The sequence below is a fragment of the Leptosomus discolor genome, chromosome 7 (assembly GCF_034619465.1).
Source record: "Leptosomus discolor isolate bLepDis1 chromosome 7, bLepDis1.hap2, whole genome shotgun sequence".
In the NCBI taxonomy this organism is placed as follows: Eukaryota; Metazoa; Chordata; class Aves; order Leptosomiformes; family Leptosomidae; genus Leptosomus; species Leptosomus discolor.
Window position 1 is genome coordinate 66222573 of NC_141397.1, and position 17924 is coordinate 66240496.

Sequence of the window (17924 nt, forward strand, 5' to 3'; positions counted from 1 at the left end):
GGGGGAGCGGCGGCCCGAGCGGCGCGGCGGGAAGGGGACGACGACAGAGCCCGGCGGGTTCTGAAGGACACCGCGGCCCCGATGCCGGTGGGCTCTGAGGGACGCCCAGCAGGCCCGGTCCAGCCCCCGGCCTCGCCGCCCCGGGGGGCCCCTCTGCCGCACGGGACACCCCCCCCCCCCCCCCGTCCCACAGCGGCTCCGAGTACCCAAAGTTTCCGCGGCAGTTGCATAACCGCGGGCGGGGCGGAGGCCGGGCCGGGGCCGCAGGGGGGCGGGCGGGAGGGGCCGGCCCTGCCCTCGTCCCGCCGCTGCCCGGCGCGGCCCGGCCCGGGGGAGGGCGGCGCGCTGCCCGGGGGCCGACCCGCCCGCCCCTCCGCCGGCCGCCCCCGCCCCTCCGCCGGCCGCCCGGGACACCGACGCTGCTGGCGGGGGCGCATAGGCACTCCCCGCTCCGGCAGAGCGGCGCTGGTCGCGGGGAGCTGCCCACCCGGCTCCGAAGGGCGCGTCCTCGGCGGCGGCCTGCAGCGGGGCCGGCCCCGGCGACTGCCCGCCCGCCCGGACGTGTGCGCCCGCCGTCGGGGCCGCCGGGTGGAAAATGAACCCCGCCGCCGCGCCGCCGCCGCCGCCGGGGCAGCAGGTGATCCACGTCACGCAGGACCTGGACACGGAGCTGGAGGCGCTGTTCAACGCGGTAATGAACCCCAAGCCCAGCTCCTGGCGGAAGAAGATCCTGCCCGAGTCCTTCTTCAAGGAGCCCGACTCGGGCTCGCACTCGCGGCAGTCGAGCACGGACTCGGGCGCGCCCCCGCCGCGGCCCGCCGCCGCGCAGCACGTCCGCTCCCACTCCTCGCCCGCCTCGCTGGTGGGCTCGGCCGCGGCGCAGCAGCACGCGCACCTTCGCCAGCGCTCCTACGACGTGACAGACGAGCTGCCGCTGCCGCCCGGCTGGGAGATGGCCCTCACGCACACCGGGCAGCGCTACTTCCTCAAGTGAGTGGGGTGGCGGGCGGCCCCGGGGCGGCCGCGGGGTCCCGGCACGGCGGGCCGTTTTCGTGGCCCGACGGGCTGTTGCTGTGGCCCGGGCCCCACCGGGGAGGGTTGTCGGCCAAGTTTCGCGGCGGCCAGACGGGGCTGGGGCGGCGGGGGGCGGCGGGCCGGCCGGGCGCGAGCTGCGCCGTGAGGCGGCGGCGGGGGGAGCTCCGGGGGTGGGGGGGCAGCGCCGTGAGGCGGCGGGGGGCCTTCCGCGGGGAGCGTCGAGACTTTCCCCGCCAGGGGTGGATGTGGGGAAGCTCGGTCCCCTTTCACCGATGCGCATCGGGGGGGCGGCCGGGGTGTCGAGGCGCCGGGCGCGGGCGGGAACGCGGTTTTAGCGGCGGGTGTGCCGGTGCACCGCCGGCCCCGTGTGTTTCTCCTGCCTGGCCACGCGTCCGAGATTCAGAAACTGATTTTTGGAAAGGAAGTTGTTCCCGGGAGTTTTCCGGGAGAGGGAACAGGGCGCCGTGTGGCCGTGAGCTGCCGGGGGGACACGGCCGAGGGTGGGGAAGGGCACCGCCGGGCCCAGCGCTCCGGGCCCCGCTGCGAACCGCCGCGATCGTGTCACGGAGGGTTCCCGCGAACGGAAACCCGCGCTACTGCGGGGCGGGCGGCGGTCGCGGTATTTATAGGTCCGTGTCTGCAGGGAGGCGGAGGGGGCGCCCTGATTTCTGTGACAGGAGTGTGGCAGCGTGACTGCCCGTCCCTTCGGGCCGGTGATTTTGGCCGGAGTGTTTCATTTACGACCTTCGGCATTTGATTCAAAGCAGTTTAATAGGCCTGAAAATACGGAATAACTGTAACGTTATTAAGACAACAGCGCCTGACCTTGGCAGATTCTGTTATCTGCTGCAGATTCGTTCTAGATCAAGCGGCACGGTGTTAACCCGGTAAACAGTGATAAAATGTTTGCTAATGGAACATTTACTGGTGAAGCATCTACCTGAGGGTATTCGGGGAGTTGAACTGCCGGGGCTACAGGAGATCATTTACTCGCCTTCTCAGTCAGAAGAGTAGCATCTTGAGTTCGTACTCAGCCTTACGTGTGTGTATTCAGCCATAGTAAATGGCATATAGGCAATGCACGATGGGGGAAAGATAGAGAATGTGTACTGTTCAGAAGAATGAATAAATGCATGATTTACATGGTTCTGTAATGATTTCTTTGCCTTGTGGCCTTGGAATCTCCAGAGAGTTACTCAAGAGCTCAATCTTCGAATTACTCGTCAGAGTTTAGATCTTTGCCTCTTGTAACACTCCTGAGTTAGGAGCAAAGCACAAAACCACGTTTCATTTCTTTCTGCCATTCTGTGTGTTGCTGCACGTGGTTTGTAATACCGGGGGGACATGTGCCAGGGCCCAAATTAGGAGTTTTCATTAATCTGGTTTATCACCTGAACAAGAAGACCTTCTTGTTCCACGCTTTGCGGTTTTTCTCCGTAGAACAGGACAGAGAAGTGGCAGCTGACAGATAGCACTGTGAAATCATTCGTAAATAAGTATTTTATGTAAATCCTTGCTAGGGCTTGGCTAGCAGGTGTTTTCAGGTACTTCTGGCTGAAAACTGTGCAACGTAATCTTTGTCTGCTGTTAGGTTTTTGACTGTTATCAACATGAGCTCATGTGGTTTCACCTTCCTGTCACACATTTCTGATGTAGAGACAGAGTTTTCCAAGCTGATGGATTCTTGTTGCTTAGGCCAGAACTGCAAGTCCGTTATTTAAAAAAAAGCTATGGGTAAAGGCACAAAGTGTCTTTCATTTTATTCCAAATCCTGTCAACACTGGTATTCTGATTAACATCATACTTTTTTGTATGTAAACTAAAATTTTCATTTTCTATGTAATTTATTACCTAAGTTAGTCTTTGTTTTGTTTCCCCAGTTTTATTTATCCAGCAGAACTTTTCTCATTTCTATAAAAATTAATTGGAATAATGTATTTACACCTATAATGTATTTCTTTATACCTCAATGCTTTTGGGAGTAATACCTAGCTGTAAAATGATCACATATGAATTACAGTGTTTTGCAAGTGGTGTTTTCTGGTGAAAACAGAATTTTTTGCAGAAATTTAAGATTATTTGTGGAAAGTGGTGTGTGCACACAAAACTATGTGCAATAATACATGGGGTTCAATCAGATGATGTGCCTGAAAATCCTATTTGGTCAAACCAGGTGTACAAGGTTACATTTTCCTGTACTCAAGGCCTGTCTGACCAAAAAATGCTATTTCTTTCCAGGTTAATGAAAAAGGTTTGTTTGTAGTCATTAGCAAAAGAAAACTGAGAAGGCAATTAAGAGCAAATAGCCAAATTAGGTCCTGTTAAAGCCTTTGTTACCTGTTGAAGTTTAGAATGCAATGGGTTGTATTTAAACTCGTTTTCAAGAATTATTGAACAAAAGTAGTGGTGGGAGTTCGGGTGAACAGTGAGCTAACCTTGCTGACCGGGAACCAGCTACAACTCGAAGCAGTCACACTCCTGCATGTCAGTTCCTGCAGAAATTTTCTGGCTGTGACTGGAAGAAACATAAGTAGCCTGGGGACCACTCCACCCTGCAATTAAATACCAAACCACCGGAGTGGGGGATGGAGAGCAGACCAATGAACACACACTTACAGCACTGTTATCTGAAGCATTTTTCTATGCGTGCATGTGTGGAAAAAAATTTAAGTGTGATTTATTTCTGATAAAAGGGGTTTCTGGAGAGACAGGCAAACTGCCTTGCGTGGCTCTTGTGTTGGTAAGTGGGAATATCAGTTGCGTATCGATCCACATGCTGAGCTGTGTACACATATTCTGTAAAAAGAATTTTTCAAGTATTACTTTCCACCAGTTTGTTTCTAGGTGGTACGGCCTCATATTTCAAATGAAGACCAAGGTTTTAATGTTTTCTGTGTGTACAGTGCTTCTTGGTCAGACTCTGGTTTTGTTCCAGAAGGTACGCAGAATGTGGAGCACACAGCCTTTGCATTGAACAGATCTGTGAAACCGTTGCCGCTGGTACTTTTATCACAGTATGTTTTTTAAAATGTTACAGTGAACATTTCCCGTACCAGGACGTATTTGCCAGTAAATCCTGCTCAAGGGGAAGGAAGGCTAATTACTTTCAATATTTGGTTTACTTGACATGTTTGGATTTTTTCCTACTGGTTTCTGTTGGTGGAGAAGCTTGCTTTAGCACATGGTTGGTTTTATATTACTGAGCATATCCAGAAGGACAACAGGAGCAGAAAAGTAATGTAAATACTATGAAAATGCTTTCCTTCTGAAAATGACCAAACAAGTAATATTAAGACAGTCGAAGTGCTCAAATGATTTCCAAATATAGCCTTTCCCCGAAAGCCATTTGTGTTAATTCTGCAGAGATTTTTAATAATCTATATCGATGTTGTGCTTGCTGCTGTATGGTGTTCATGTTAGAGGTGCATTTCTGCCTCAGGAACGTAGTTACACAACTAGAGATGGGGGAGGAGGTGGACAGTGCAAGAGACAGCTACTCTGTTAAGTTCTGGTAACAATGTGGGAAACAGGGACACCTCTGTACGACACCTTGGCAGGGTTGTTGCACAGTTAGGACCACAATGGCTCATGGATGTGATGCGTGCCCTGTGAGGTGGGGCTTACATCCAGGTAGCTTTGGCCCTTGTAGGGCAATGGTGCAAAGCAAGAGGCCACGCGTCCTTGCTGGTTTTTGGTGCCGTGCATTAGAAAGAGACGTTTACAAAAGCTCGCGGCTTTTGGAGTGTGTACTCCACACATTAAGGGACTTGTTTTGTCCCCTGTGTCCAGTGGTTATTCATATGGGACTTAGTACCTGAACTCCTCCAGCATCCCTTTATTAAAAATAAGTTATAATGTGCAAGGGAATGTTGAGATGTGTTACTGCCGGTGACTTTTATCTGGAATTAATGCATGTATCTACTATCTTAGAGTTCCTCCCAGACAGGAAAGCTGTGGTACAATACCACAGTTTAATCGCTGTAAATTCAACTTTAGCTCACCTTTGTCACTCATTTTGGAGATGCTTAGGAGGTTCTGAGATTGGAATGTGCACATCAAAACTAAATTTGCAAGCTGTGATTGACAGCATCAGAGGTCTGTCTGATTGCTCCTTTAACTGCAGCCTGTAGTTCAAATGCTGTTTTGATGGTGACACAAATCCAGAGAACTTCATTAACTTTTGTGCAAATGAGAATTGATTTTTACCTTCCTGGGATCGTGGAGTAATTTCAGCCTCTAGATTCTGAGACTGGGCCAGATCTCATTTTGGCAAAACTTGAGCAATTCAGCTTTCTCTGAGGGACCTCTAATGTAATCACATAGGAGAGAGGATCAGTGTGTGAACTAGACAGAACTATTTGCAGTTAGGTCATTTAATTCCTACAAAAGAAAATATGAAATACAAAAATAGGAAAAATAATTTTAGGATTAGAAATAAATTGTAATATTCTCTTGATTTAATGATCTTTGGTACTATGTACAAGCAAGAAAAACAGTGGAATTTCAAAGTTGTCTCTCAAACCAGAGAATTATTTTAGTTTTCTAGCTAGTTTGTTGCAAATATTAGGCCTTGATTGGATTCTTGCCCAACTGGGGACAGAACAAGAATTTCAGAAGCTGACCTTATGCATTGTTCAGGAATAACTGTTTTATTTCAGTACAAAATATTTTCTAAGTTTCTAGTATATAGATAAATTTGAGTATGCTCTGAAAATCAGGTGTTTAAAATTTAAAGTACAGTAGAAACAATAGAACTGGCAATCACAAGAGTGTTTAATAAGTTTTATTAAAGAACTGTTGATGTTGAAAGTTATTATTGGGACATACTAATGAAAGCCATAGATGCTAGTCCATGTTCTTGCTGTTAGGTACTTGTAGGCTGTTCTGCTTCATTAGAAGTGCATACCTTGATTCCAGTCAACTTGCGTTTCAGCTATCCCAGCTTTGAGAGTTTCTCAATTTAATGTGTATGTACCAAATGCGACCATATTTCAGATACATCTGTATGAGCTTAATTTAGTTACTGTACTTGGCAAATATGGTAAATAATAACCAGTGACAGACTATAACAGTAATTATTTCGTAATAATCTGCATACAAAGTTAAAATTTTATTATTTTTTTTAATGTTACATGAAGGAAATGCTGTTTCCTAGTAGGATTCAGGTGTCATTTTGATTTATAGTAATGTTTTTTTATTGATATGTTCCACTAAATAATAAGTTCTCATGATTGTATTCAGCTTGATATAAACATGTAACTTGATAGGAATGTTCAGACAGAGCAAACAATGAAGTTCATGTGATCACTTGAAAGCCTACACTGATTTTCTTTGGTTTTGGATATTTTTAATTTTATATTTTAGATGGCTCTTTCACAAGTGTGTTTAAGCAGAGTATATGTACTGCCTGAGGAAATTCTGTGTGACTAGCTGTTAAGTGCATGAGTACATCAGTACAACAGTACTGACGTGGAATTTTTCTTTTTTTTTTTTTTTTTTTTTAAATTTATTTTCTGGATTTCAAAGTTTTGAAAGATTAACTTCCATATTCAGTGCTATACTAGTAGTGATTGAACTAAAACCAGACCTGCAGTGGTCTCCACAGGAAAAAAACAGTTTGACTGTAGTAATTTAATTTCTTTGTGGTTCTGTTGATGCAAAGGACTATATGGCAGTAAAATACTGAGAAATAAAGAGCGATGAAAATGGTATGCAAAATGAATGGACAACGAATGTGATCAGCTCGTTATGCACAAAATGCAAGCTTGGTAGGTTTCACTGCTGTAGGTTATGAAGTTGATAGTGAACCACGTGTAATTAGTTCTTTCTCTTACAGTGAATTGTCTGGCTGAACTGTTTTATGGGTTAAAATTTGCATTTTGCATTATCTTTGAAGTTCAGTTGCTTTTAATTAAGTACACTTGCTAATGAATTTTTCAGGAGAAGTGGGGCAGAAACTTTTGTTCTGGTGGTCAAGCCAAAATTCACATTTTGTGCATGAAAAAGCTTTTGTCTGTGTTTGATGTTGCTAATCTTTAACTCAGTAAGGACTTAAAGTCATGTCTTTTGTAAAATCTATGCAACTTTGACTGTAGACTGCATCATCATTCACAGCAGAATGGAGCTTAAGAAGTGCAGAGGGCTTTTAAGTTTCACTGACTGTCTCCTGAATTTGGTGAACCGAACATCCTTCCATTTAACAGGAGCTTTCATCTGATCCTGTGGTGGAATTTTTAATTAAAAAGCTGTTCTCAGGACATTATGTATGCCGTACGAGTTAGATTATCTGTGTTTTGTATTTTTCTGTCACATTTTAATAGTTGCTGGACAATGATAATTATTTTCCCAAATTATGTTTTTTAATACAAAAGAATAAGTTTACGTGTTCATTTGCTGACAGTAGTTTACAAATAATATCTTCAGATTAATTTTCACGGAATCACAGTACAGTTTGGGTTGGAAAGGACCTTAAAGATCACCTAGTTCCAACCCCCTGCCACGAGCAGGGACACCTCCCACCATACCAGGTTGCTCTCAGCCCCATCCAGCCTGGCCTTGAGCACTGCCAGGGAGGGGGCAGCCACGGCTGCTCTGGGCAGCCTGTGCCAGCGTTTTAAAGCTTCATGCTTTCAAACTAAGTGGTAAGGTGGCCTAGTAGTTTATGGAAAGAGCTTTGTGATTTAATACACAGATTTTTGAAAATCAGAATGTCAGAAATATTTTTCATTTAACAATATGATGGACCACTTGTTTGTTCATGAGCTTAAAATTTTAGGTTTGGATTAACACACTTTTTTTAGAGGTAACTGCATTTGTTGCCGAAGGCACGTGAATGTGTCAAGCATGCAGATCTAGTTGCAATAACAGCGGCCTTACAACAGAAATCCAGTGATACGTGAAAAACTATTTCTAGGGTCTTTGGATGGTCCCGTTCAGAGCTGGGTCACATCTTACTGACCAATAGGTATCTATTTTAGATCTTGACTGAAGAGAGCTGGTGAAAAGAGCAGAACATGGCATTTTAACTTACAGTATTGTAGAGTGACTCCACAGATCTGCTGCAGCCTGAGCGATGGATCGTGTTTATTAACACTGGTTGTAAATGGGCTATTTAATGAAGTCTGCTTTGAGTACTAACAGGAGGATCTGCCAGGCCTAAACGTACAGTTTATAGTGAAGTGAAAAGAAGTTACTCATATGTTTATTTAACTTTGTGGAAATTAAAGTTTTGCTTCCCATTGACAATTATAGGTATTTGGAATAGATTACTTTAAAATCAGACTGATTAACTAGAGGAAGTTTTGACCTGCACAGATAAATAATAACTTCTTTTGATGTAAATTTATAAAGCATAGCTGAGAAGAAAAGCTAATTTCTGTGTTGATGTTGGAGTCTCTCTTAAAAACTTAAAAACCCACCAAGGGTCTATGAGCTGCTTTTTCTCCTCTGAATTTCGTAGTAGGAACGGCTACTGATTTTCCAATGAAAGCTAGTAATTATTAATTTTCTGGTCCAAGATGTTGTCTTTTCATGATCAATAGACTGTTTTCTCAGAATCTAAAATCATGTCACCTGTGGGGATTTAAAATTTGGTGGTTAATATGGTGCTTAAAATGTGGTCCTTAATAAAATCTGAGGATGAAAGCAGATCTGGAACAAAATTGCTTCGAGGACATGTTTGATTTAGAGGATGTGATCCAATTCACTCTCTTCTTGGGTTTTCTGAGTTAGGGTGCAAGCTACGTTTTTGACTTAGCTGTAAAGTGTCACCGAGGAGAGCTTTAAGCAAGACTACAGTGACCCTAGAAGTGTTACCAAGAAGGGTTTCCGTTGAGGAGATAGTTAAGAAACTTGTTGTAAAGGGCTGTCTAGACACAAAAGTTGCACTAAATTTAGGTGTATGCACTTCTAAATGATTTAAGGAAATCAGTGACAACCCTGCTCTACACACTAGTACGTTGGTATAAAATTTGATATATTGCACACTTTTAAGCTACTAAATGAATAATGTGCATGCAGAGAATTTCATTGGTTTAGTGAAATTTGTCTTCAATTAATCCTTTAGCCTTAGTGTTAAACCCAAAGTCCAGGACTATTTGTGCATGAATGGATGGCAGCTGTCATCATCCACCTCATTGTATGAGCTGAAAATACGATCGCTTTATGCATTCATCATTAGAAAATTATATCAATTAGCATATTTTTAGAAAGATGTGTATAGACTAAATACCGGTGTTAATTAAGAACACTACCATCAAAATGTTTTTCTGGAACCATCTGAAAGGGTATTGGCTTTACTAATGGATTGGGTTGCTCAAAGAAAGAAAGAGGAGTAGTAACTTTATTTTTGTGAGCTGCTATAGTCAACATCTAAAAGATGGTCTGCCTGACCATCTTTAATCTATAATTGATAAAGAGACGACATGCATCAGAGATGCAGAGGCATCTTCCTCTTAAGTTGATGAATGTGTCCAACTTTGAACAGGTTTGCGAACGAAGGATCTGTAAAGTTTGTCCTTTCGAGCTTTTTGCTGTTCACTCCTTGAAATCATGTTGGACGAGTTGGTGGTTAGGCTTTGACTCGTTTCCTGTTTGGATGCTTTGGATGAAGTTGAAAATTGTTTTACCCGTAATCCTGTCCCTTTGATTAAAGAGGTTATTACAGGACAAGGGCTTCTTTGTAACAGCGTATTGAGCGCTCTGGGGCCTAGCGTGACTAGCAGATGCAAATTGTATGGAAGCAATTAAATCCAAAGGAAATGTCACGTGGGCTCAGTTTCAACATACAGACTTGTGGCATTTTCCCCCTTCATTTTAGAGAGGGAGTGAGGTGGGCGTGATGTGGGGTGGAGGGGGGGTGTTTTGGGGATCTTTTTTACGTTGATCAAATGAAAGTCCAGACCTAGTGTGAATGCTGATGCCTGTGACTGTTGTATGAACTCTTCAAGAATGTAAAACTTGTGAACGTTGCACTGTACTGCAGTATCCCCTACCTGTGACTATTTTTGAGGCAGATGTGACTGAAGCTGCAGTGAAGAGATAGATACAGGCATGCTAAGAGAACCGAACAGACGTATTGTGTTAAAACTGAAATAATGCTTCATGTCACCCCAAATTACTGCAATATAAGGGGAGGTGTGAAAGAGGAGTTAGCTGTTGTGCGTTTCCTCATGGCTGGCAGCATGCACATAGGCAGTTACAGCACAAGCACAGCAATAGTAGAGCTGCAAGTCCAGACATGACTTTTCCTGCAGTAGCTGTTGGTCTGCCCATACCCTATGCAACATCTGCTGGCTCCTCGCTGCTGTCTTGGTCAGAATGCTCCTTTTTGTTCACTGGGTATTGATGAGTCCCTAACCCTTTTTGGGTTCAATATTCTGATAGTCTTTCAGGTTTGCGAATAGAAGGAACTTCCACGGTACATTTCAGTTTTTCCCTGTACTGCAAGTAATTCTGGTTTTCTACTTGTGATCAATTTTTCTCATCTGTCTACTGTTGGTGTTTTTGTTAAATGTTCTACATTCCTATTTTTCAGTGATTGATTGGTGAGCAATGGTGTAAGGTAACAGTCTTCTGTCAAGAAATTCTTAAAGGTTGTACTAAAGTGTATTGTTTTTCTGAAATCAAAAATTGTATTTGAACTGTGAGATTTCTGTTTATGTGAGATTCTTAAAAGCCACTAGCAGTCTTAAATTCTGTCTGTTCTTTTTTCAAAGAGGGTCTCAAAACTTCTTGGTTGATGTGTTTTCTTAGGCTTCACCTTCACTGTGAAGCCCCTAAATACAGCAGCATCGTAAGGAAGTACGAGTCATTGGGAAGCTGGCCTAGGTTGAAGGAAACAGCAGTGCAGTTCCTGTTGTGCTGCAGAGTGTGACTCTTAAGAAATCACGTAATCTCTCGGTGCCTTCATTTGTGGTGTGTAAAATCGGAAGTATACATTTTCCCACTTTCTAGTAACTCCTGTGAAATAGCATGTTAAAGATTTGAGGCGCTAGCACAAAACTCAGAGCTCTCCATAGTGATACTGATAATGCAGGGCATATGCATGAAGAACTGATCAGTGTCTGTTCTTGTCCATGAAAAATTTCTGTGTATTGAGGCAGGTAGTGTATGGGAATAAAAACCAAATTTTGCTCCGTGGAAGTTGTTTCTTACGATGTAAGCTCGCATCCTTTTGCAGTGTTACCGTTCTAAGTGGATACAAAGCTTGTGTTTCCGTAGGGTGGCTCAGACTTTAACCCCCAGAATATCGTGGTGTAGTCGTTGGTGATTCTTGGCCATTCTACCAGCAGCAGGAGTTCAAAATCCCTGGAGAAGACTGCAGATTGCTCTTTAATATCCTTCTCCTGCAGGCTTGTTCACGGAAACTGACTGTAGTTTGTACAAACTACAGCAACACTTCAAAGGCATTTGGAGGTAGAACAGAATTTTTCATAGGAGCAGACTTCACAGATGTAAGAGCACCTTGCCCAGCTGGAGCTCATTAGATCTACAGACCATATTTTCAAAGGTCTGTTTACCTGATAAATCATTTCGGGGATGTGGGTTTGGAGTCTCCTTTTTTAAAAAGGAGGAAGGAAAAGAAGAAGACCAAACTGGTTTGTGTCATTTGTTTGCCTAAGCAGCCTTTTGTGCACATTAAGGTGGAAACTCAAATGTTTTCAGAATTTTCTCAAAATATGGTATTTTCAGAAGCTTCAGGAATAGAAGTAATTGCTGTTTAAGAAAGGCTTTGATTGTCTGTTTAGTTGGACAGTTTGGACAAAAGTAGCTTTTCTAATCTTAACATCCATTCTGTACGGTTTCTTATAGAGCCATGTAGGAAGTTACATTGTGCGGATAGGCTTCTCTGCAGCCTCTTGCCAGTGCTGTTCTTCCCCAGGGTTAGGTGTCCCGGGGACTCAAACAAAGCAGGCTTTGCATCAGTAAATGGGTACAGCCTGCACTGTGTGGTCATCGCTGTACAGCTTTGTGGGGAATGTAGTGAAAGGTCAACATTTTTGAGCTTGCAAGAGCAGAATTTAGTGTGGGAGTTCTTCACAAAAGATTTTTTTTTATTTCACATTTGGTTTTGACAGTACATTTTCCTAGTCATGCTTGTCATTGTACTCATTCTAGTGTATATATTTAGACAGAAATATAAGTGCCTTTGCGTTGAGAGGTTAGGAAAAAGTATTTTTTTGCAAATGTATATGGCTTAATTACATAGGCACATGTCAAAAATGAGGATTTGATGTGATGTGAAGTTAACAGAAAATTGTGTACCAGGTTTTAGTGTTGAATAAATGTGTGTATGTGTAGTCTACAACTCATCTAGCTGATGCGGCAGCTGTGCTAGCAGAAGGAGTATAGTGATGCCAGTGATTCTTATCAGCCCTTCATACTGCAGAGGATGTGTTTTAGAGGATATACTATGTGTATATACTTTTGGAGGATTTCATGTATTTATATATATATATGTATGTATGTACACACACATATATAACACTGCAGATACATGATTTTTTGACAGACATTCCTTTAATGAAGACTTTTCCAGTTATGGGATGATCTTTTCAGAGATGCTGCCCTCAATGTCTTTCAGCCCTGACATCAGCCAAATGGTAGATTATAATTTTAGACAAAACTAATTTTTATTAGAGGTGGCAGAGGGTTCTGCTTCTTTATTCGTGTTTTATATTTGGCATTTTGATTTTTGTCTCTTACTGGGAGACTTTATGGCAATGGAGAATCAATGAAATTATGCCACTGCAAGAGAGTGGACAGTGTTGAATTGAATAACTGGAGTAAAAGAGATTTTTAAATATTTTATGAGATTTTAAAAGGCTATTTTCAGCTTCTTGAAACTGGAACATTAAATGGTTGATGTTTAAGAGAAATTAAGGTTTTGGTAAAGATTTAGCACTGAGATTAGTCAGTAAAGATGTATATGTTGTAAAAGGTATGTTACCAAAGCTAGGAAAGGTCCTGGTTTGACATTTGTGACATTCCCAGGATTAAAAAAAAAAATCTATTTAAATTTCTGCCAAACTTGAAAGCAGAAAAATGTTGAATCAGTCATCCCATTAAAAAGAAAAAAAATGGCACAATTCCAATTTAAAAAAAAAGCATCTATCTATGAAAATTTCTGGAGCTACTGCTTTCGTATGACTTTTACTTTGATTATGTTGTATTTACATTTCTTTATTTTTTTAATATGATTTGCTCTAAGTTCACTCCAAAAATAGGTTAAGAATGTACAAAGCTCAGTTTCAAAGTAGTTCTGACAGCCTTGTGAAGGCCTCTGTAGACAATTGTTGGTACGAAGATTGTGGATATGATCAGCTGTAGTGGAGCCTCAGCTGAAGGTCACCCAACCACAATTCTATATGTTTTTCCATCTTTGGGAACACTTGTTATTGTTGTCTTGCTTTTAATTTTCATCTGGAAAAGGAAAATACAGTTCTCTGGGAAGTCTGAGACATTAGGTGACAGGTAATTTTTTTCAGTATCACACTCAGCCACCCATAATTGGACAAATTTTAATTTTTAATCATTAGTTCACTTGAGTGTTTGGGGGCTTGTTTTAAATTTTTTTATTAAGACAATTTCAGAGGCCTTTCTTGTTTGAAAAGTGCTGTTGGACTTGTTCTATGTTTATAAAATAAAGTTACCAGAAAAAACAAGTTGATGTAATGGAAAGGCAGTAGCTTAGCTGTTTCAATAGATTTTAAAAGTGTCTTTATCATATCTACAATCTAAAAAAAATGTTGCAAAACATGTAATTAGGTAATTTCCCGCTACAATGAAACATCTCTTTTGGAAAAGATGGTTTGCAAAATGAAATTGGTGATTGTTACACTGATTGAGACCTCGCCTGGATTACTGCGTCCAGCTCTGGAGCCCTGAGTATAAAAAAGACATGCTACCTGTTGGAGCGGGTCCAGAGGAGGGCCACAAAAATGATCAGGAGGCTGGAGCACCTCCCCTAGGAAGAGAGGCTGAGAGAGTTGGGGTTGTTCAGCCTGGAGAAGACTCCAGGGAGACCTTACAGTGGCCTTACAGTGCTTAAAGGGGGCTACAGGAGAGGTGGGGAGGGACTGTTTACAAGGGCATGTAGCGATAGGACGAGGGGCAGTGGCTTTAAACTGGGAACAGGTGGATTTAAGTTGGAAATTAGGAAGAAATTCTTTACCATCAGGGTGGTGAAGCACTGGAACAGCTTGCCCAGAGAGGTGGTGGAGGCCCCATCCCTGGAGACATTCAAGATCAGGCTTGATGGGGCTCTGGGCAACCTGACACAGCTAAAGATGTCCCTGCTGACTGCAGGGGGGTTGGACTAGATGGCCTTTGGCAGTCCCTTCCAGCCCAATGCATTGTATGATTCTACGATGCTATGATTTTCTTTGTTGCAAAGGAGAAGTTTGATCTTTCAAATCCATACTTGGGATCGGTTGCTCTTGTGAGTAGGAGTTATTTAACTGAGCATTTTCAATTGAGAAGCAGATGATCCACACCTCCCTGTTTTGTAAAAGTGTGAAACGTAAGGTGTGAAGCATAAAGACGTGAAACACACGCTTGGTTACCTGGCAGGGTTTATCTGTGACAGTGACATGACGGGGGAAGGCTGCAGTGCAAGGCGGTGGCTGGAGACCCCAGCACCTGACAGCACTCTGTTGAGCCTGCAGTCCTGTTGGAGAGACACTTCTGACTGCAGCGTAAATGTTGGGCCGCCTGTTACTCTCTGGGGTCCCAGGGCCAAAGGGCTGGTAGGTCAGGCAGCCAGACTGCCTGCCTCTGCCGTGCAGGGTCCAGGATGACCGAGTGCATTGCTGTGTGGGTGCCTGAGCTGCTGGTGAGAGTGGTGTGTGTGTCGGGGCTCTGCTGCTATGTTGCAGTTTGTGCTTGGAGAGTAAGAGTCAGTGAGAATATGTCTTTCAATGGAAATTCAATGGAAAGAATTCCAACTCTCATCTTCCCAAAGAGAAAAGAGACTCCCAGAATGTTAAATTTAGAATTGATGGGTTTGTTCTTCTCTTGTATCCTTACTCAAGAAGGACCGTATGACCCCTACCTCAAACCTAGCAGGTCCTGAATAGGTATGGAGAACCTTAATGACTCAGCTGTGGGATTTTGTTCTCAGAGTTTCCTTTTCCACTGTTAATGGAACAGTTTGCCTCTTAGTTAGTAGCCAGTGACTGTGATTGCATTTTGGCTCCCCTGCCCAAGCAGAGAGACGACATGAAAGTCAGGAACGCCCCTCGAGAATTTGTATTCTCTATTCCAGCCCGCTGGTTCCCTAACAAAAGGCTGACATGCTCCAGTATGGGAGATGCCACCCACAATGCCTTTTATGCATTGATTTATCGCTGGCTTGCAGGAAATTTGTTTTGCAATCTGTGATGTCTTCAATTTGCATAAAACGATTTTACAGATTGTGTGAAAATTTTTCTCCATTAGCTACAGAGAATTTATGAGTATTTCATACCCTTTTGTAATAGTCCAAATATTGTTTCAAGCTTTTATTTAAATTTATTATTATCTGACATGCTAATATTCCTCATTTATCCAGACGAGGCTCCCAAAATCGGTAGATATTTTTCTAAGTTTACATTGTTGTTAATGATCTGAGAGGTGTCAAGCTCTCCATTACTTCTGTAGGCAATGGTTTGTTTTCAAAGCTTAGCACTTACCAAGATGAGGCAAAAGTTTATGTTCCAAGGTTTTCACCTTTGGAATTTCTATTTTTAGCACTGAAAGTAATGATTATCTTTTCCTGCAAATAGCTGAAGTAAGGGGATCTGTGTACCAATGTGTTTAGTAGCTGTGCCAGTGTGGAGTCTTCTTAGCTAGGACTGTCACCAGATGTGCTTGGCTTTTGACACTAATTAAAATAACCCTGTTCACATGATGAATAAGCTGATTTTGTTCACCAGTGCCTGCATTTGTCTCACCCAGCCACAGCATATTGTTAAATAACTTCTTTTTGACAATGACTAGAATGTAGGGCTTTTTTCCCTGGATTCTATCTTGTTATGAGAAAAGATAATTCTGTTCTGCATGTTGTAATAGAGAGGATAGCTCTTGGTATTAACCATGCGAATACTCACCCAGATCTATGGAGAAACATGGTTTTAAGCAGTTGTCTACAGTGACTGAATGATTCACATGATTGTTTTTATTTTCATTCCATGGTAGACTAGCTCTGAGGACAGAAAGATGATCTAACTTTGATTCCTTAAATTCCGTTTAATGATATCAAGAGCTAGATCTACCATCTCTTGTAAATTGTTTGACAGAAACAGACTTGCCATGATTGTTCCGTTGCCAAACATTTGGATGAAGTTTCATGCTGCTGGGGTAGGTCACTGTTTTGTGTTGCGGCATGGAAATGCATGAACCGTCTGTGGCACCAGAGGTGGTTTCAGGTGCTCTATGTTCCAGAAAGCAACTCTTGCGTGATCTGGGGTTGTCTTAGGTAAAAGGAGGAATCCTATTCATGTCTGATGGTCTGCTTTTTAAAAAACACCTCAGATTTGAGAGACCCGCTAGATTATCATATGGAAACTCTCGTGTTGATTTTCTTGTCCAATAATTGCCAAAACTTAGGTATTGTGATTGATTCCAATATTTGGTGCAATATAATTATAGTCAAATACTTCTCAAAACATCCATTAAATTTTGAGGTTTTGACATGCTGTGTGTAACAGAGAGCAGTACATTAGAAGGTGAAAGAGAAGCATAAGCTTGCATACAAAACAAATGGGGATGCAATTAAGACACAGGAGCACTGTCAGTTTCCATTTTGTGCTACTTTTCCTGTAGATACAGACATATGTTTGCATTTATTTGAGTAGTTTTCAGGTACTGTCGGTTCGTTTTGCTAAAGATATACCTTTTGCTGAGGATATTGTATCAGGAACATTTCCTTTTTCTGCCAGGATGGCCTCTACTAGAACAGTATCTTCAGTAGTCTTTTTTTTTTTTTTCTTTTTTTTTTTATCTTGGAGAAACAAATGTCTGATTCATTTTTCTAGAAAAAACAGGAAGCTGTAAAGAAGATAGACTGAAAAAGAAATGCATTCTCTTGCTTCCCATTTATAAAGGTATAAAGCAAACTGGAAGTAACTCTTTCTTAGATACTGGGGGGATATTACAGTTTTACTGTCTTCCTCATATCATCTGAACGACATGTGAAGAACAACTTAAGATGAGCTTGTTAAAAACAAAACCAAAAAACCACCTACACATACGAAAACCTCAAATTTAAGCACTTCAGCACAGCAGCGTGTATTTTGAAAACCTCCAGTCTCCACACCTTTGTGAGCTACGTTATCTGTCACAGTGTTCAGTGCTGCTGCTGCCCTTTGGCTGGTACAGATTCTGCCTATAACTAAGTGCTTTTCAAAGCTAGAGAAAATACCAAATGGGGAAATTTGAGTTGAGAGCTCTTTCTGGTCTGCACGAGTTTGAGATTTTTTTTTTAATGGAATTACATGATTAATGTATAAAATGTTCCAATTAATTTTGGTAGACTGAAAAAGCCTGGCATGTTAATAGTCACATTACTCGGCATGGCTCTTTTTGCTATAGAAATGATTAATCCTAAAGGCACATTCTTCTCAGATCTGTTATTCTGGCCTTCCTGTATGCTGAAAATACCCATGGACATTTTGCACCTTTAAAAAGCAGAATGACTGCATGCTGAAAGGAAGGTGGAGTATTAAAGATCACATACCGTGGTAACCACTGCAGTAGGATGGCCGTTCTAAGTATAGGCAGCCCCAAGCAATAACTAAGTGATGAGGTGTTGATACTTTGGTGTATCACTGGTACTAGCCTTGCATGTACCTTGCTGTGCATAACCTGGTCCTCCACTCTGGTACCTTTGTTACTATTCTTTTTCCCTG

At 42.7% G+C, this 17924-nt stretch overlaps 1 protein-coding gene across 2 annotated transcripts in view; it reads left to right on the forward strand.

The window, feature by feature from the left end:
* The first annotated feature begins 592 nt into the window (after nucleotides 1-592).
* The window catches only part of WWTR1 (WW domain containing transcription regulator 1), a 73869-nt gene continuing 56537 nt past the window's right edge, over nucleotides 593-17924 (forward strand). The window contains exon 1 of one of the 2 annotated variants that reach the window (XM_086467991.1): nucleotides 593-990. In XM_086467991.1, the coding sequence (XP_086324117.1) occupies nucleotides 596-990 (395 nt within the window). In that variant the 5' untranslated portion in view covers nucleotides 593-595. The remainder of the gene's footprint in view (nucleotides 991-17924) is intronic. The other variant, XM_086467990.1, reaches the window with a different exon arrangement.